A 20047-nucleotide genomic window follows, 5' to 3' on the forward strand; every position below is an offset into this window, starting at 1 on the left:
CAGTGGCTCACTCATGTAATCCTAGCACCTTAGAAGGTTAAGGTGGGAAAGTTCCTTGAGCCCAGGAGTTGAGACCAACCTGGGCAACATAGCAAGACCCTGTATCTACAAAAACAAATTTAAAAATTAGCTGGATTTAGTGGCACACACCTGTAGTTCTGGCTACTTGGAAGACTAATGCAGGAGAACCCACTTGAGCCCAGGAGTTGGAGGCTGCAGTGAGCTATGATCATGCCACTGGACTCCAGCCCAAGTGCCACAGCAACCCCATCCCTTAAGAAAAAAGACAGAAAAAGAAAAAGTCAGGGTTGTAAAGACGTTCATCAAAATGCATAAAATAGGGAAAAGAAGTATTGGTGTTTACTGTTATCTAGAAAACTTGATTATCTTGACAGGCACATTGCCTGAGGAGTCTAAAGACTTGAGATTATGTTGACTAGTGGAATGACTTGTAAGGGTGAAACTCAATTTTTGTCAGTCCTAGTGATTAACTCCAGAAGACTGATCCTGCATTCCTTTGCCATCTATTAAGCAGCTGTGTAATTTGCCCAGTCCATACCACTGTCCTATCATACGTGGCCTGTGAACAAAGCCCCTAATTGCTCTACAGGCATTCTCTCTTAATTCCCTCCAAAATCTTCTCCCCACTCTGCAGCCCATGCGATTTTAAAATGCAAACTCCCATATCACTCCATGGCTTTACGCCTTTGCTCTCAGGATAAGTATCAAAATCTTCAGCCTAACATGCGAGGGCTGGATGATCTGGACCTTGCCCTCTTCACTGGCCTCCCCGGAGCCATTCCTCCTCTTTCCTGCCTTGCAACTTCCTGGCCTTTTGTAAATGTCTCTGGCTTCTAAGCACCCAAGGCCTTTGTACATGGTGTTTCTTCTGTCTGGAGAATTCTTTCGCCATGCTACAGTTCACTCCTTTTGCCCTCTCCTCTTTCATACCTCAGCCTATTCTGACCCTCTGACTAGGTCTCCTCCCCAGATCATATCCTCACAGAACACAACTATTTTTTCTTGGCACCTGTCACCATTAGTAATTCTATGGGATTGCCTGCCCCCTCCCCCAGATTTTAAGTCCACGAGGGCAGAGACATGTCTGTTTTCTACCTCCATTACATCGACAGATCTAACAAAGCGCTGACTCATAGAAGGTAGTTGTTACATATATGTTAAGTGAATATATGAAAAACAAACAGATAAGCACAAGGCGATGTGTTTGGCATTGCAGGTGAGTGACAAATCTAGAAATTGGGACCAAACACAATTAAGAAAATCAAAGCTGGGCAGCGCCTGTGGCTCAAGGAGTAGGGCGTCGGTCCCATATGCCGGAGGTGGCGGGTTCAAACCCAGCCCCGGCCCAGAAAAAAAAAAAAAAGAAAGAAAAGAAAATCAAAGCTTCTACTTTAGGAAGACTAGAGAAGGTTTAACACTAAATTTTACTAAATGGGTACAATTTTCCAGGCAGGATTAGTGTGGGGAGTGGGGTGAAAGGTCATTTCAAATGGATCAAACAACAAGAGCAAGGTAAGGGAGAAAGAAAAATACGGGATACATTCATAGCAAGGAGAATAAGTCCGCCTGGTTAAACATCAGGGTTTGTCCTACCTAATGGGTATAATGAACACTATTGGGGTGATGGGCACAACTGTAGCTGGGACTCAAACATTACAAAAGCAATCATGTAACTTAAGACATTTCCCCCTTAATATTTTGAAATAAAAAGAAAAAAAAGATTAGGGCTTATGAGCTGAGTTGTGAGAAATAAGACTGGAGTGATTGGCTGGGCCACATTGTGGCAGATACTGAACACCATTCGAAAGAATTTAAACTTCATTCAGTAGCACCCAAGAAACACTTAGGGTTTCTATTTTATTTTGTTTTATTTTATTTTATTTAGCACATGGTTAGAGACCTAATTTTCTCTTCACCTTGACACTCCACTGTCCTTTTATTCTCTCGTATTTTGTCTAGACTCAGCAACAGTCTCCACAGTACCCTGGATTTTACTTTTACCCCTTTCTGTACATCAACTCGGTATCTCTTCTCTTTCTCATACTGTCAGACGCCCCTTTCCCTGTCATCTCACCCTCCCTTGTTACCTCATGCTCCCAATGGGATCTGCTCCTGGTTCTTCTTTCATTAGATCCTCCCACCCACCTTCAACAATAGTTTTTGTTGCTTCAATTCTGGTATCCACGACCAAAATTCTAAGATTATCTGAAGCAACTTTACTCATACTGGCAGTTTCATATTTATTTATCCATTCATTTACCACCTTTTTTCTGAGTACCTACTATGTTCCTAGATGGAGCTGTAGCAGGGAAATAGAACAGGCCAGTCCCTTAGCCTTGCACGCACTGTTCTGCCGCAGACCCAGAAGACTGCCAGGCAGATACAAGGCCAAATGGCAGTGAAGCGAGCCTTGCTGCTGTGGGGCGTTTGCAGCTCCATGCCCTGCTTTTCCTCAAGCTCAGCACCAGAAAATTGTTTTCTTCTCTCAAACCAGTAACCTGATTTGATTTCCCTATTTGGGGCAGAAGCAACATCATTTCCTGAGCTACCCCAGTTTGTATTTGTGGACTTGTTTTGTGGTGTATTCTCTGGTGGCGAGTGAACTGCCAGGTCCTGACGTGATTCCCTTGAAGTTTCTGTCACACCACCCTGGTCAGGCCTCTGCTACTCTTGGCTTAAATTCCTTCAGTGACCTCCCAAATGACCTTATCACCCTCTAGGATTTTGCCCCTGCATTTTATCTTTACTACTGACACCAGAGTCACCTCCCTGAAACATTTTTTCAACATCTCACTTGCCTGGTAGAAGCCTTCAGTAGCACATTTACTCAGGATAAAGTACAGACCCATCTCCAAAGACGTTTATATAGTTTTTCCTTCTTACGGAACCCTTATCTATTAAACACACTGTGCCAGATCGAATCATATGGAACAGTGGACCCAGAGTTGGGTTTAAACCTAACCGCACTTAGCATTTAATTGTTCTCCCATGTTACATCGTGAGTTCCAGAATGATTGCATCCTGGTCTTCATGATGCCTTCCCTTCATCTACAACAGTATCTGAACATGGTAAATAATGGTCCCTACAGCCCCCACCCACGTCGTGTTTTACTCCTGCTGCGTCCATCTCCAGTAAGACCCACTGACTTTCCTTAATCACATCCAGCCCACCTTCGCTGCTGGACTGACTCACACCTCCTTCATTTCTAGAAATTTTCATTTCTTGAAATGCTCACTACTTCTTCACATTGATTGATGTCCCCCACCCCTGGCCACCCTCTGTTGAACCATCTTCACCAGTATTGCCCATTCCCTCCCCCAAAATATCAAACATTATTCTTTAACACACAATGCCCTAATTTACTTTGTATTTGCCACATTGCTTAGCATAAAGCTGGACTCTTAACAATGAGCTGAATGATCTCTGTGCCTAGCTATTGTCTTTTGCCCTGGGATCCAGCACCATGTTTCCATCTTTCTGTGGATAACTGCTCTTGGAAGACTCACTGCACTTTGCTCAAAACACTGCAACTACTGGGAGGCTGAGACAGGTGGATTGCCTGAGCTCATAGGTTCAAGACCAGCCTGAGCCAGAGTGCCATCTCATCTCTAAAAATAGCTGGGCGTTGTGACAGGTGCCTATAGTCCCAACTACTCAGGAGGATGAGGCAAGAGAATCACTTGAGCCCAAGAGCTTGAGGTTGCTATGAGCTATGATGCCATGGCACTCTACTGAGGGTGACAGAATGAGACTGTCTCAAAAAAATTTTAAAAAGCACTGAAACTAAACTCATAATAACCATCTCCACAATCTGCTTCCTTCTCAGGGCCCATCCACAGTCTTTCTTTTGCCATCATGGCTCTCCTTCATTCTCCGTCCTCTTCCTCCAGTGACTTTGCATTGGAACACTGCTATGATTGCACTTCGTTGGCCTGGCTTCCTAGTCTGCACAATATGTCAGGTCTTTCCCTGGGAGCTTCGAGAAGAGAAGCTTGTTTCCTAAACCATGGTAGCATTTTCTAGGACCCGAAACCTCCTGATGAGCAGGCCCCTTCCTTGTCTTTGATCCTGCTCTTCCCCTATGCCATCTGCAGACCTCTCCTCTAGCATGTGTTTTCCAGATAGGTGTGATCATCTTCTCTAAAATATAATAATCTTTCAACTCATAATCTCCTTTGTCTACTAACCCATACTGTGTCACTGTGTCTCCAAAATTATCTCTCTGTTCAGATAGACAAGTTTCTGACCTCAGGAAGAGTGTTGTTGGAGCACATCTTCACTGCTAGAATGGTTACTGGAATCTTGTCCTTCAGCACTTTATGAGATAGTATCTCCTTCCAATTTGCTATTATTTCTCATGGATTAGTTTTTGCCTCAGCAGCTGAGTCAATAAGACAAGGCTCATGTTTGATACTTGTGTTATCTGTAGCACACTGAGATAGAGGTAGACTTTCCCAGGAAGTGCTCAAGGAATAATTATTTGAATGATATGTTTTGTCTATTTCTTCTGTTTGTATATACTATTTATAAATTTGTATGTGTGTCTGAATGTGTTTTCCGTATACTCATTAAGAAGTATCACCTATATAGTTTGGGGGGCAAGGATATCTGGATCTTTTCCCTGGCCATGATGCCAATGACATAAATTAATAAGTTGTGTGCTCGATACACTCCTGAGTGTGGCTGACACAGTGGAGGGCTTACCCGAGCTCTAGCCTAGGGTTATTTTTTCCCCCTATATTCTTTTTCTCTCAATGTAAAAGACTAATTTTGCTGTTAAACATACAAGAGGGATATGTATGTGCACATAAGTGTTTGTATTGTGCTTATGTGTGCATATACATACATATATGAGGGCTGTCCAGAAAGTATCCAGCCATGCACCGTGAAACGGGGGCGCTAGATACTTCCTGGACAACCCTTGGTTACATATGTATGTGCATTTATGTATGCATATATGTATATATGAAGGAAATACACCAAAATGTAAAAAAATGGTTATTTCTGGGTGGTGGTTTCCCTCCCAGTTCTCTACACTAAGACGTATTCCTTTGATTAACAACAACCACCCAAAAAAACCCTCATAGTTTTTTTTTTTTAAGGACAAGATTATTAGAGATTGCTGAGGTCCACCCTCTGCATGAACCAAGGGTGAGAGAACAGGCAAGTACCTAGCAGGGAACAGGGTGACCCACTTCTTAGTATCTTAAGATTCCAGAAAGTGATGCGAGTGACTTTGGGCTGGCCTGTAGGATGGGCCAAGGTGTGAGCTGAGAAACTGGCAACTTTGTTTGTGAAGGGCAGGAGCCTTGGACTGAAAGGAAGGGGAAGGAAAATCCAGGGGGCAGGAAGGGGATGACAGGTTCTTCAGGATTTCCCGCAAAGCTGAGCTGTTCAGAGACATATGGAAAGGGCAAGGAAAACCTTGAAATACTGAAAGCCTGAATACTTTCGGGTTCATTAATAGATTTCACAGAGATATGCAGTGGGAGCAAGAGGAAAGCAGATATGTTTCAGGTTTGGTTCTAACCTCTTGTGGATCACAGAGGGAAAGGTTTTCAGAGGAACTCAGTGTGGGGACGCTGAGACCCAGGTCAGAGGAATGCAGGAGTACCCATTAAGGAAATCATCTGCCACTAGATGGACAGAGGAAGAAGTGGAAAGAGAGAGATCTGCTGTTGCTGGCTGGGGCGGACTTCTGTGCACTGGGTGGTAGTCTGGAGGTGAGGGGTGCCTGGCCTGTCACTTAGGAGGCGGCATGATGGATGGACGTAACTCTGCACCACCTCTGAGGCCCTCCTGTCACGGCACAGCTCAGGCTGCCTGTCCCTATCAGTAACCCCCCACCCACCGTTTGGGGCACCAAGCTCCAGGGCAGCATGAGTAGCAAACAGACACCTAGATCCCACAGCATCTGCAGACAGAGCAGGATGCATGAAACAACACCCCAGCAGGGCACAAAAGTGAGGCCTTGAAGAGTGCTGACGATGTGTTTCATGGTGTTTATTTATGTCTTCTCTCTATGCAGTCTTTAATATTTTTATTACCCTGTATCTCAGTTTTAATTCTGATGGCTACATCAAAAAACATTTCCAGTCTTTGCTCTGGTTTGAAACTTGAGGTGGAGAAAGACTTGTTTAAAACCAGTTAATATGGTACATGCAGAGTTCCTATATACAATGAAGGCGTGCAAGAGAGCGAATAAAGTCCCTACCAAGGACAAAATCCCCCACCTCATCTAATGGGAGAGAGACAGTCCTTTCCCTAAGAAGTCACTGCTATAATTGGGCAGGCAGACAAAAGCACAAAGGCTGCCTGCAAGTAAGCCGTCCGGAGCATAAACAGCTGACAATAGCAGCTGCCTTTTTTTACTGAAGTCCTAATACGAGCCTGACATGTTACATATAATTTCTTGTTTCATCCTCTCCACAGTTCTTCAAGGTAAGTATCATTATCCTCATTTTGTAGACAAGGAAAGTGTTACTCCAAGAGGTTAAATAACGTACCCTGGGGCACACAACCAGAAAGTGGCAGAACTGAGATTTGAACCCAGGTCTTTCTGATAATCTGCTACATTCACTGCCAAGTTGGACCACCGGCTAACTCCATTAAGGATATAATTGGATTATTGAGGCAAAAATACATAAAGCAACATTTTGGCCCAAACATCATTTCCCCTCCCTGATCACCTGGAAAATCAAGAACATCCCATGTCCCACGTACTGACTGTTTCAATCATACATTGTCTTCTGTACCTAGCAGAGCATGGAATGAATCAGAAATGTAGAAGGAGCCATTTATTATGTCTTAGCCATGGGAATAGCAATTCAGGTACACATATGCCTCTAGAATTCCTAATCCATCAGACAAAATCACTGAGAACATACCACTGTTGAAGATAACATTTAAAAATCTATTGCAAAAAGGCCAGTTGCAGTGGTAGCTCACACCTGTAATCCTAGCACTCCGGGAGGCTGAGACAGGTGGATTGCCTGAGCTCAGAAGCTCTAGACCAGCCTGAGCAAGAGCAAGACCTCATCTCTAAAAATAGCCAGTCATTATGGCAGGTGCCTGTAGTCCCAGATACTTGGGAGGCTGAGGCAAGAGGATCACTTGAGGCCAAGAGTTTGAGGTTGCTATGAATTACAGTGCCACAGCACTCTGCCCAGAGAGACGGAGTGAGAATCTGTCTAAAAAAAAAAAAAATCTATTGCAAAAATAACAGCCTCAACTTTTTTGTGGAACAAGAAAGGGTATAATATGTCCACCCTGTGTAATAAATATGTTCCCTTTTGTGGCTATATCCAATGAGGGCAGAGCATCTCTCTATAGCTCAGAAAGCTCTTTTTACAAATGTCTAGTATTAGAATGTGGCCTGCAGTATATTAAATAAACAGCATTTACATGACATGAAGGGCTCTGTACTTGAATGGAGGACAATGGGGGAAGTCTCAACTCCCTCCAGTAAAAAAAGGATGTTTGGGAAGTCTGGTTAATAAAAGCCATTGTCCTTAAAGTGGGTCTCACTGATTTTTGACCCTTGGGGAAAATGCTAAATGCAAGTGTTTCTGGCCAATGTATGTTAGATTTTAAATTGTGGCTAAAATGCTGTAAAACTAAGGTTTTCCAGTGTTAGACTGATTGCACATAGAAAAAGCCTCTGTACTAAGGTTCCATACCAGGCAGCCCTTAGAATTATGTAGTTCCCGGGCGGCGCCTGTGGCTCAAGGAGTAGGGCGCTGGTCCCATATGCCAGAGGTGGCGGGTTCAAACCCAGCCCTGGCCAAAAAAACAAAAAAAAAAAAGAAAAGAATTATGTAGTTCCAGATAAATATTTCAAAGAGCTGATCTCAGGGTCTACCCTGGCTTACAGAACCAGAAAGCCAAAGTATTAACAAAGGATGATGGGATATGGATCTTCTGTGTGAATTCTGAGCTAGAGCTGTTTTCTAAGTAAGAAATTAGCATTTAAAATAAATTTTAATGGTCTCTTTTTCCCACTTGCACTTAAACTTTTTCCACTAATTCTTGTCCTAGGCCAGATTTTTTGTTAATTAATTAATTTTTTTTTTTTTTTTTTTTTGGAGATAGTCTCACTCTGTTGCCCAGGCTAGAGTGTCATGGCGTCATAGCTCACAGCAACCTCAAAATGTGGGTTCAGGCTATTCTCCTGCCTTGGCCTCCCAAGTAGTTGGGACTACAGGTGCCTGCCACAATGCCCAGCTAATTTATCCATTTTTAGTAGAGATGAGGTCTCACTCTTGCTTAGGCCGGTCTTGAACTCCCGAGCTAAAGCAATCCACCTGCCTTGGTCTTCCAGAGTGCTAGGATTATAGGTGTGAGCCACTGGGTTCAGCCATAGGCCACATTTTTTAAAAACTATCTCAGTGAGGCTGTCATTTTTAAAGTTAAGAGCAATGCGTTGATGTTAACTACTCTTTTAAGGTGCAAACTGGGCTATATAAAATAATGGCTTCCTATATAAATGTATATGTATTTTCTTAGGGTTTTGGGGAACAAGTGTTCAGTTTGCCTGTGTGGGTTTATTTCCTAGGTGCCTCACACATCAAACCATCACAAGACAGATGTGTAGGTGCACAGGGACAATCACAATTTGAGATTTAAAAGGAGATAAGAAAATTTCTATGACACCTAATGAATATATGTAATGAAGTGACCCAACTCACTTTAAGTTAGGTTCTCAGGGATAAGCTAGATCCTTATGTGAGGGATGCTTTCCAAGATCTTTGGCATTAACAAACATACAAACATACAAATACCATTTAGCAAGTGGATTCTCCTTTAGAAGAGACAACATATGCAGTGGTTAAGGAAAGCTTTGGAGTCAAACGAACCTTGGCTCACATCTCACCCCCTCAACTTGCCAGGGCTTTGCTATGATGCTGGGCGGGACCTCTCCAGGTGTCAGTCTGCAAAATAGGGGTAATGGTACGACCTGGCTGTAAATTTTGGGGGCAGGTGATGTGAAATGATGCCTGTAAGGCACTTAGCATTTTGCCTGGCATGTGGTAAACACTCAATAAATATTAGTTTTTAATAAGGACAATAAACATACTTTGTAAAGCTGCTTTCCCCTTCAGAATTTTAATAACCATATAAAGAGCAGAATGTCAAATTCAACACATAAAACCATTAAATTCTTCCATTAAATGAAATTCTACAGATCTTATAAACTCACCTAGTAATGACAATGAGTTACGGTTTGGGGAGCTAGCTAATCAAGACGGCTGATGTCACCTCCCATGTTAGTGTTAATGTGATATTATACACAAGAAGTATGATTTAAAGTTCTTGAGACCCTTTTGCCCTGGTACAGGGGAGCTCAGCAGGTGCACCAGTACCTTTACCATAAGGTACACAAATGCATGTGTATGGCTCCCACTTTCTTCAGAATCTCATTGAATCCTAAGTATCCCCTATCTTCCTCGAAGCTCAGGGTAACTGCCACTTCACCTTGACACTGAAGTATTTTCTCTCGCTTAATGAACAGCTTTTGCCCAACTGGAGTTCTTACTAAGAGAATTTCAGATGGTTTTTCTCATTTCTGTGTGGCAAGTATGATGCAGGCTTTGACATCATGGAGCTGAGCCACCATCAAATGTGAGATCATACTCTTTAATTTATCCTGAAATTTTCTCTTGGCTAAGAACCCTTACTATTTAGAATATTTCACTCCTCCAAAGCACAAGAAGTTCACTTTCGTTGCATGGTCATTTTTCTTAAAGAAACAATGATCTCATGGCTGCAGATGGCCCAGTTTATAGATGGTGTAAACCTCACCAGAGTGTGAAGCTGGTCTCCAGCATGGGCTACCCACTCTCTCTCTCTCTCTCTCTCTCACTCAATAATTCACTCCCTCAGCCAGCCCTGCAGTCTGCCTGAACCTACCTCATGCCTTGGAAAATCTGCCGATTGCCACCTCTCATGGACCCTGGAAACACCTGAAATCATAAATTCTAAGTCCATTACTACCAAAGATATACTGCACAAATTGGTAAACTTTTCTCAGTTTCTTTCTCCCAATTAAATGTTATAGAAAGACTTGCTGGTAGGGCATAGGGACCCTAAAAGAGTTTAAATAAGAAACCAAACAAAAAGAGTGTGAAATAAACACTAATGATCACTGCACCTAGGGTCTCATAGTTAATGCATCTGTTTCTGTATCATTCCTGGCTCCACTCCTGCTTATGCGTCTGGAATGTTGGGAAGCCACTGCAGGACTGGTCTACAGGGGTCTCATGGGCTGAAGGTGTACACGGATCAGAGCTCCGACAAAGTTAGCAAACACAGCCCATCAGTGATCCTCATCAGGATCCTGGCCCTGGCAGGCTTCTTCAGAAGCTTTAGGCCAAGGAATGTCTTATTCGATGCTCTGCTTTCTCCATCTCATCTTCTAAAAAAACAAGTGAATGTGTATTTACCAGGTTGCACTCTGTACATTGGGTTACTAAAAGTACAGTAGGTTGCGTTGATGCTTTAACTCTGTTTTCTATAAAGGGCCACGGGATCTCATGTAGATTTTTGCAAAGTTATATGCAAATCACGGAGCCCAGCCCTTTTCTTAACAGGATGGCAACCTTGTTCCTCGGTGGCACCTGGGACCTGGAGATCCTTTCTCCACTTACGTTTAGCACGCAGCCTGGGACTTGTCCCTGCAGCTCACCGGGTTAGCCGTGGCGCCGTTGGGACCTCCCACCGGGACTCCAGTCACACACCTCTCTTGAGACTACTCTGGCAGGGCTGGTGTGGGGTGCAGCCTTTGTTCAGAGGGCAACATGTTCCAAGCAAAATCTTCCTATCTGAGCCATGGGCTCACCACTCGGGGCTCCCTTCTTCTCTACTGGGTGCAATTGAGGTTGCTGAACTTCTCTCCAAAGTCTAAAATGGTGGGTCAATAGGGACCTGTGAGAGGGCCCATGGCCCTGTGTACTTCCCCAGCTCCCACTCTTCAACAGCAGATGTCCCCAGGCCCTTGCGGTCCTACAGGTCTGCGATAGGAGCAGACAGGATAATTAAAGGAACACATGTGTTGCTGAAGATTTTTTTTCCAGGTGGAACATCTCTATTATAAGTGCCCCTAATCTGGAAAAACCCGCCATTCTAATCTGGCTTGCCTCCCTTACATGGTGGGAAATAAGGGAGAAGGAGGAATGGGTTATGGGAGAGAAGATGAGGCTAACTCTAGGTTTTCCCAAACATTGGCAGCAACCACTTTACCACAACAAATTTTCTATTTGCTTCAGCGTACCCAGGCTTTGTCATATTTTTCTAGCTCCTTCCTAACCTCACCCCCTCCTGAGGTCTCTGGTTCAAAGACCATCCTTCCAGCCCGTTTGTTTCAAATTATCCTATTGAGGGCTGCGTGGGACGTGTGAGAATATGCAAATGCAACCAACTGGCCACGTGTTGGTAACCACCGAAACTAGATGATGGGTGTATGGGCGCACCATTCTCTTCACTTTTGTATAAGTTTGCAATTTTTCATAACAAATTTTTTTTTAAAGTCCTCCAGCATCCATGACACTCAAGCAGGAGCCCCAACCCTTAGCTCAGAGTTTCATGGAAATCCCACACCAAGGAGATGATGATTCCATTTCATACATATACTCATTTTCTAACTTTTTTTTAGGCCCACTGCTTTATTTTCAATAGACTCAACCTGATTTCTAAGAGGTTCTGAAGTTGGGCTCACATCCCTGGCTGGGTCATGGGGGAGGGCAGGGTAGAGGGTCCCTTAACAGTTTACACTTCCATGTACCTCACAATCTTATTGTGAGGATGTAACTTGTTCAGTGTTCTGAACTTTGCGAAGGAAACGTGTTCTCAATGCAAAGTGTTATTCTCTGGAATTGCACCTGGCTCAGGAAAGGACTGTCTTTGTACTTGAACTTAAATCCAATGGAGAACATTAACATGGGCATTTGCATGATTGAGAATTGCTGCTGTCTTTTTTCCGTATGTCACTTTCTTGAATGTGTTCTAATAAAATGATTCTAAAGCAGGCTCTTGATATACAGTGATTTATAAATACTTTCTGTTGAGTGCTGAGGCCCTTAATTCTCTGCCAAGAATCCACCCCATCCCACCTTCCAGAAAGATCTGTCAAACTGGGGACAGATGCAATGAGTGTGCGTCTGGCATGATGGCGGCACCATTGCAATTGCAGTCACTGATAAGAATCATGTCAACCACAGCAGTTTTGTATTCTGATTGCCTAGCAACAGAATTTGTTTTTCAGAATACAGATGATCATATGTAGAAGACAAGTGTGGTGGGGGAAGGCAGAGGGGCAGGGCAGGAACAGGAGTAGAATTCAAGTCTACCAAGGAGAGAGGGAGGGAGAAAAGCGGAAGGGGACACAGGCAGCCAAATGGAGAGGCAGGCAACGTTCAAACTCGTTCCCTTCAGTGACAGCTCTCAGCATGTTCAAATCATTGTTCAAACTTATTTACAAAATTGAACTTTTTTATATCAAGCCATAGCAAGTTATAAATCTCAAAATCTCATCAGGCAAATGGGAAGCAAAAGGAGAAAATACATTATTTCCAGTGGTAGATATCTTGAAAAACACTTTTTATCCCAATCCTTATGTCCCTCAGCAAGACTAGCTAGGGAACTCCTACAAGCTAGTAACAAAGTTAGGTCAATTCGTTGGGAAAGGAGGCATTGGTAGAAACCTCAGGGCTTAAAGGACTCATAAAGGGGATTGGAAGGCAGAACCAGACAAAGTGGCTTCCATTTCCTGAGATCTGCTCTTACCCAGCTACTGGGAAGGCATTTGATCTACTCCACTAATGTTCACAGCCATTCTGAGAGGCAGGCAGTACTGTCTTCATTTTCCAAATGAGAAGGTTAAAGCTAAGAGAAGTAAATAACTTGTGCAAACTCCTGCAGCTAGAAAATAGCAGATCTGTAATAAAAATTGAGGTCTCTCATCCCCAAATCCACACTTTTCCCTGCCACTGGGCTGATGGCCTGGGTGCCCAGCCTGGGCTCTCCCTTGCACACCTCCCACAGTTGTCCACTTCTGTGACCTGTGCAGCTCTGTGTGCCCTCCAGGTGCACACCAGCATCCTGCTCTTCCTTCCGTGATTGGAGGTCCCTGACGGGCCAGCGTCTTTGCAGCACATATTTCCGTACCTATGACTTGGTTTTGTAGGACACAGGCTGAATCACCAATTGGTTTTCACAGGGGTTTGCCTACTGGGCAACTATTTTTCATTATGATGTACATGTGCAAACAGCCCCAGTTCTAACAGAGCTTCCCAGAAGAGGAGACAGACATTGATCAAGTCACACATGAATGGCTCTGTAATTGCAACTGGCAGGGACCTGAGAAATCATTGAGATCAACAGTTGAAACTGACACTCAATCATGTTGGTTGCCCAAGCAATTTGCCCAAGATCCTATAGCATGTTAGGGGCAGAATACAAGCTAGACCTTGGAACTCCTGATTTTATTCTTCAACTACATTTTTCCCCTATTACGTCATACTCTACTGTAACATACCCACAGACTGTCCCCTAAGCCCAGCCAGCCATATAATCATGTTGATCAATTTAGGACATTATTTTAATTCCTAGGAAGAACCAGAAAGTACATTTTGAAATGATAATCAAACAGTATAGTGAACCAAACCCCTGAATATGGCACTTCCCAAAGATTGGTTTGCAAAGTCATCTCAAAGCCCAGAGCCAGGACAGAAAGAGGCAGAAAGACATTGCCTATGAAGGGTGCTAACAGGTGTCTTGTGTTTTGGACTGACCCCAAATATTTTCTCATCTCCCAGATTCAGCAGTCACAGATATACTCATTAATTTGACAGATATTTACTGAGTGTCTACTAGGTGCCAGACACAGTTCTCAGAGCTGAAGGTACAGCAGTGAACAAAACAGATTGCCCTCATGAAGTGTACATTCTAGCCAGGAGGGAGGGACAATAAAAATAAACAAGTAAATATAACAGTATATAGGAGAGTGATAATGATATAAAGAAAAAGTGAATCAAGAAAGGAAGGTAGGGAGTCACCAAAGTCGGGATACATTTTAAAGTAGAGTGGCCAAAGAAATGATTTATTGATTTACATTATATACACATCGGGACATATAGGCATGCTTACATATATATACTAGATACTATACATATAGTATATGGATGAAGTGGTGATAGATACATCTCCTCTCTTGAATGAATAGTGATTTAACATGGTTTAACATAGAACTGTGGGGCCAGCTCTAAGTAGCCAGCTGTCTAGTGTAGTTTGAAAAGTTCTGCAAGCTACCTCCTAGCTCCTCCAAGGGGGGAGAAAAGGCTTCTCATAGCAAGTCCCAATGCTGATTCTTAGCTTTCCCTTTGAACCAAAATAATGGTTCTCAAACTCAAATGTGCATCAGAATTACTGGAAGGCTTGTTAAAACACAGATTGTAGGGCCCCATCCTCAGAGTTGTAAATCAGTAGATTTAGGGGGTGGAGACATGAATTTGCATTTCTACAAATTCCCAGGTAATGCTGCGGCTGCTGGTCCAGGGACCACACTTTAAAACGCACTAAGTAAAGTTATTGTAGCTGGAAGTTTTTTTTTTAAATGAAGCTATTACCTGAGAAAGGATGCATTCATTCCTTGGGCTGCATGGCCATTATAGAAGTAGTTTATCCTTAAAAAGCAGAATCCTTAAGAAATGGGACTATTCTTTTTAACTGGGGAAATTTCCCAAGCTATATCCCAAGCCCCCAAACATTGACAATTTTGGCAAGGGACACATCCTGAATAGGAGGGGCCAACAATATTTCATCATTCACCTGTCAATGCTCTGCATTTTCCTAACATGTAATACTTCTGTAAGCCCTTTTGCTCACCACTTTCTCTTGACCAGTTAGTTAACCTATTAGGCAGAACAGGTGTCATTATTACATTTTATGGATAAGAAAATTGAGACATAAAGAGGTTAAGTGGCCTCCTGTGGTCCATGAAGTCTCAGAACCCCAGTTGCTTTAATCCTTCACCAGTGTTCTTTCCCCCCTAACACTAGCTAGAGCTTTCTCCTAGGGCAGTGGTTCTCAACCTTCCTAATGCCGCACATCTTTAATACAGTTCCTGTGGGTCGCAACCCACAGGTTGAGAACTGCTGTCCTAGGGCATCTGTTCCCAGGCTCTTAAAATCCAGTTATTCTTTGTCTTGCCCTATTCAACATCCCACTTGCTGCCAGTAGCTTATCCATGTAAGTGATTAACTGTGCCAAGTCCCAAGTCCTGCTTGAGTTTCCTCTGATTTCTCTTCTTATCCTAGTAGGTATTGTACAGAGAAAATGCTAACTCATTTTATTATTAGTCTAAGCTAGAACTAATCATTATGAAAGAAAACCTGCTGGAGGAAAGACACACATAATGCTTTCCAAAAGCAAATAGAAATGACATTTTGATTATATGTACCATTGCTTTCATTCCATTAGTAGAGATAATTGAAAGTTTGCTGTATCACTAAAGCACCCAGCAAAATGACAGTGGATTTTGTTAAATCCGATGGCTAGAGAATCACATTGTTGGGCATTTAAATGTACTCCCCAGACCAAAAAAAAGGAAGTGAGGGATAAAATCCTCCTTCTCGGTATCTGCCCCTCTGGTCATTTTCTCTGCTTCTGGACTGATTCCTTATGGTGAAAGAGTGAGGTCTCCGGTTGATTCTCACAGATGGTGACCCTGAGGTCACAAGGAGCTATCTCCTTTGAGCTTCCGTACTGCCTTTAACCACACAGGAATCCAGAGTTTTAGAAGCCTCATTTCTAAAATTGTCCTCATCTGTCTCCCAACCCATTGATACTCTGACATCTTCCTGTACTTTGCCATAGGGACTACTCATTTATTCAAGAAACATTTATAAAGCACTTACCATGTATCAGGCACTATAAAAGCCACTGAACAGCCTATAAAAATGAGTTCGAAATAATCTTATTTTCGAAGAACATGGCATATAATAGAACCACTCTAAATCGTGTAGAATCACCAACATTCAGGAATATTCTAGACATGGAGTCTGGTCCCAGGGAGCTGCTTTCCATTTTTATTCTCTGAACTCACTTGATGAGAGCAAAGAGAGTGCTCAAAGAGAGCAAACTGACGAGTTTTTTCAGCTTCAACAGAAGGTAGGCACCATTAGGAAAGAAAAGTGACCTAGGGAAGAGAAAAGTGGGATAAGGAAGGAACGCTAATCTGGAGTTCTGAGCACATATGGAAATAGTTATGTATCAGCAGCCTAAACGCATAGTAACTAGAAAGCAGGATAGAATCTAACATCCGCATGTGGATCGTGAAATGGAATTGATGTGGGGTCTTAAGGCTGGGATGATTAGAAATTCCATGTTGGTGAAAGATCAGGTGTGACTGTGTTTTGCTGAGCTTTAGACTTCACAAAGTGGGCTATGAAAATGACTAATCCTTTAAAAAAAAAATCATGTGCATAGATAGAAGCACTGGGACTGAGCTTATAAGAAAACAGGTTGCTAATAATTGCAATCAGTGTAACTGGCTTATTGTACCCTCAATGAACCCCCAACAATAAAAAAAAAAAAAAAAGAAAACAGGTTGGTGGGTGAGAAATAGTAGAATGCAGAGGATTCAGTTGGCTTAAGTCAGTGTTAGAGAATCCATGAGAAAAAATTCAAAACAAAATCCAACGATGAGTGCACGTGTGTGTGTATGCAGATGAGTACTCAGATACATATGTACAGGAAAGGTGGTGAAGACCAGTCATAAGGATTTTATGAGGATGTAAGCCCTTTAAATAAATTCTACATTCATAATCCAGAAAGTAATACAATTTAGAAAACCAAAGTGCAGTCTGCAGTTGAGGATAAAATTGTAGTTCTGGTGACCGGGTGGCTCAAGGAATATCACTAATGCATCTTCCTCATATTTGTATTGAGCCACCTGACTCTCGGTAGCTTCAAGAGACTGATGAGGCTGTGATAGCACTTTTCTTTAAGTTTGGCTTTGTGAATAGTGGCATGCCAGTTCAGGGCCGAGAAGCAGCTGGTTTTCAGATCTGTCCTTTGAAACAAACAGATCAAACCTGTCCTGGCATTGGAGGGAGTTTTCTCAGCACAAGTGTTATATCCAGGCTTACCAGTGACCATCAAAGATGCCAGTGGCATGATAACACAGCCAGGCCTACCACAGGTGGGTGTGGACATGAATAGAAGGAGCTGCAGGAAGAGTTTAGAAGGGCTTAGAAGTAGCAGTGATGGGGAGTGTGGTTCTGTGTATCTGCCTTTATATTTCTAGGATGGTGGATAAAATTTATTCTATTTGTAAGGATACCTAGGGATTCTGTTGCCTGTCAGTAACAACCCTTTAATGGGCCTTATACCTAAGCATAATGTGGAGTTTTTAGATCTGGCTATGTTGATTTCTGCTGGGTAGTTGTTATAGCACACATCAGATTAAAAGGAAGTACCAGAGTAAGGGTGGAGGTTAAAAAATAATTTACATAGATGTGGAGTTTAGATTTTATTGATGTGTGCTCTCACCCTGAAAGTGACCTGTAAGTGTGGTATTCTAGATGTTGCTCTGGTATCTCACAGATTCACAAGGATGCGCATTGGCATTTTGGCCCTGAGAGGAACAAGTTGGTGATGACATTGTTGAAACACAGTTGAGTTCCTTCAAGGCCAGCTGGAAATTAGCACTGGAAATGTACTACTTGGACTCTTCCTGCATTCTCATTTGGTTCTGAAGATGCCGAAATACTGTTCTATTATTTGGTATTCCTGGGATTATCCAACCAAACAACTTGTTGGAGAGCCATAGATATAAGCCTCAAAGCCAGGCCATCACAAATGATTTAAATACCCTCTGTTCACTCTGCAAGGCCACACAGAGGCAGGCTGAGGGATGGAATAGGTTATTAAAGAGGGGGCCCTTACAGTGTTCAGTTGATTGGCTGGTGTTGTGGAATAAAAGCAATGGCAGTTCAGCTTAAAGGCACAGCAAAATGTTGCTTATAGGGCTACACAGGTGCACAGCCTTCCAGAAAAGACCAAAAAGCTATCAGCCCAGCATTTTTGGCTTCTGAAAAATAAATAATTCTGAAATTAAAGTGAGAAGGCAATTAGTCCAATGAGTCTTATGGTCTTGCAAAGGTGATTGCTCTTAGACCATCACCACACACCCATTTCTCATCATGTCCCATACCGCAAATGTGGCAATTATAACCAAAAATCTGGATAATTGATTTCTTCTGAATTAAATGTCTTATAACAGAACGCATATGGGGGACTGCAGAGGGCTGGAATCGGATAACACCAATATGAGGTCAAACAATTAAATGTGCAAACCCATCCTAGAGAAAGTGCTACATACCCCATTGCTTGTTATCACCATGGTCACCGTTGATGTATTCCCCTTGGGAAGCCACCTACTGACACCAGAACCTAGTCCACCCTTTAAAGCACTTCTTCTAGGATGAATTGGCAAACTTAATTGTCTGAACTTGTACAATAATAGCTCTGATGGCCATTCTGGAAAATGAGTTCCAAAATTGCTTTGAAGAATGGCGTAGGCCACTGGCACTTGTACAAAGCTTCCCAAGGGGTGTACTTCAAAGGTGACCATAGTGATATTCAGCAGTCAGGTATGTAGCACTTTTTCTAGGATGAGTTCACAAACTTAATTGTCTGACTGTGACCTTGTAATTATGTTGGACACGTTGGTCTCTTTGGCAAATTTTGACATGGGGGAAAGGGCATCAAGAGTTATGCCTAAAGTAATGTAATGATTACTTAAAAAAAACCCTCAAATTCATAGGATATCAGGTACTTAGAAGGATATTACCTTAGTAGTGGAGAATTAAACATGGCTCTGATTCTGCCTATAAGACTTAAAAGATCAGTTTCCAGGTGATTTTATTGTATCACAAAACAAAGCTCAAGAATATATTTATAGGAATACACACCCTGGGCAACACAGAGAGACTGATCACACCCTACAAAAAGTTTTTTTTTTTTTTGTTGTGTTTTGTTTTTCTTATTAGCTAGACACAGTAGAACATACCTGGTGTCCCAGCTACCCAGGAGGCTGAGGCAAGAAGTTTGCTTGAGGTTACAGTGAGCAATGGTCATACCACTGCACTCCAGCCTGGACAATAGAATGAGACCCCATCTCATTCTGGGGTCTGGTCCCAGAGAGCTGCTTTCCATTTTTATTCTCTGAACTCACTTGATGAGAGCAAAGAGAGTGCTCAAAGAGAGCAAACTGAAGAGTTTTTTCAGCTTCAACAGAAGGTAGGCACCATTAGGAAAGAAAAGTGACCTAGGGAAGAGAAAAGTGATAAGGGATAAGGAAGGAACACTAATCTGGAGTTCTGAGCACATATGGAAATAATTATGTATCAGCAGCCTAAAAGCATAGTAACTAGAAAGCAGGATAGAATCTAACATCTCGTAAAAAAAAAAAAAAGATTTATAAGGATACAGATCTATGGAGCATTCAGTGTCTGACATCCAATTACCAAGCATACAAAGGAGCAAGAAAATATGATCCATAATAAGGGGGGAAAAATCAATCAAAAGTGATGCAGAATTGATATAGATGTTAGAATTATCAGACATGGACATAAAAAGTTATTAACAGTATTCCATGGATTCACAACGTTGAATAAAGGCATGGATGATATAAAAAGAACTCATGTTGAATTTTTAAAGATGAAAACTACAGTATCAAAAATTTAAAAAGAAAAAAAATAAAAATAAAATTTAAAAAGAAAAACCTGAATAGGATTAACAGTAGGGTATACATTACAAGAGAAAGATAAATATATTTGAAGGCATAATATTAGAAACTCTTCAAAATGAAACATACAGAGAAGAAATAATATCCTCTATCACAGAGGCTGGGAAAGAATTGAGTAAGCATATTTGTGTTCTAATGCAAAATCTTTGTGACTAAAGTTCTATGCCCAACTAAACTATAAGAGTGAGGGTGAAATAGGTTATTTTCAGACACAAAGT

General features: G+C 42.2%; 1 protein-coding gene across 26 annotated transcripts in view; it reads left to right on the top strand.

The window, feature by feature from the left end:
* KALRN (kalirin RhoGEF kinase) overlaps positions 1 to 20047 on the top strand; it is a 744321-nt gene that overhangs the window by 537034 nt on the left and 187240 nt on the right. For 10 of the 26 annotated variants that reach the window (XM_053564450.1, XM_053564452.1, XM_053564454.1 and 7 more), the window contains one exon: positions 10612 to 12045. The exons of the other annotated variants lie outside the window; for them this stretch is intronic. In XM_053564450.1, coding sequence (XP_053420425.1) covers positions 10612 to 10674 — 63 coding nt within the window. In that variant the 3' untranslated portion in view covers positions 10675 to 12045. Of the gene's footprint in view, positions 1 to 10611; positions 12046 to 20047 lie in introns of those variants that run through there. 26 annotated transcript variants of the gene reach the window in all.

This window comes from Nycticebus coucang, chromosome 16 (assembly GCF_027406575.1).
Source record: "Nycticebus coucang isolate mNycCou1 chromosome 16, mNycCou1.pri, whole genome shotgun sequence".
Taxonomy (NCBI): Eukaryota; Metazoa; Chordata; class Mammalia; order Primates; family Lorisidae; genus Nycticebus; species Nycticebus coucang.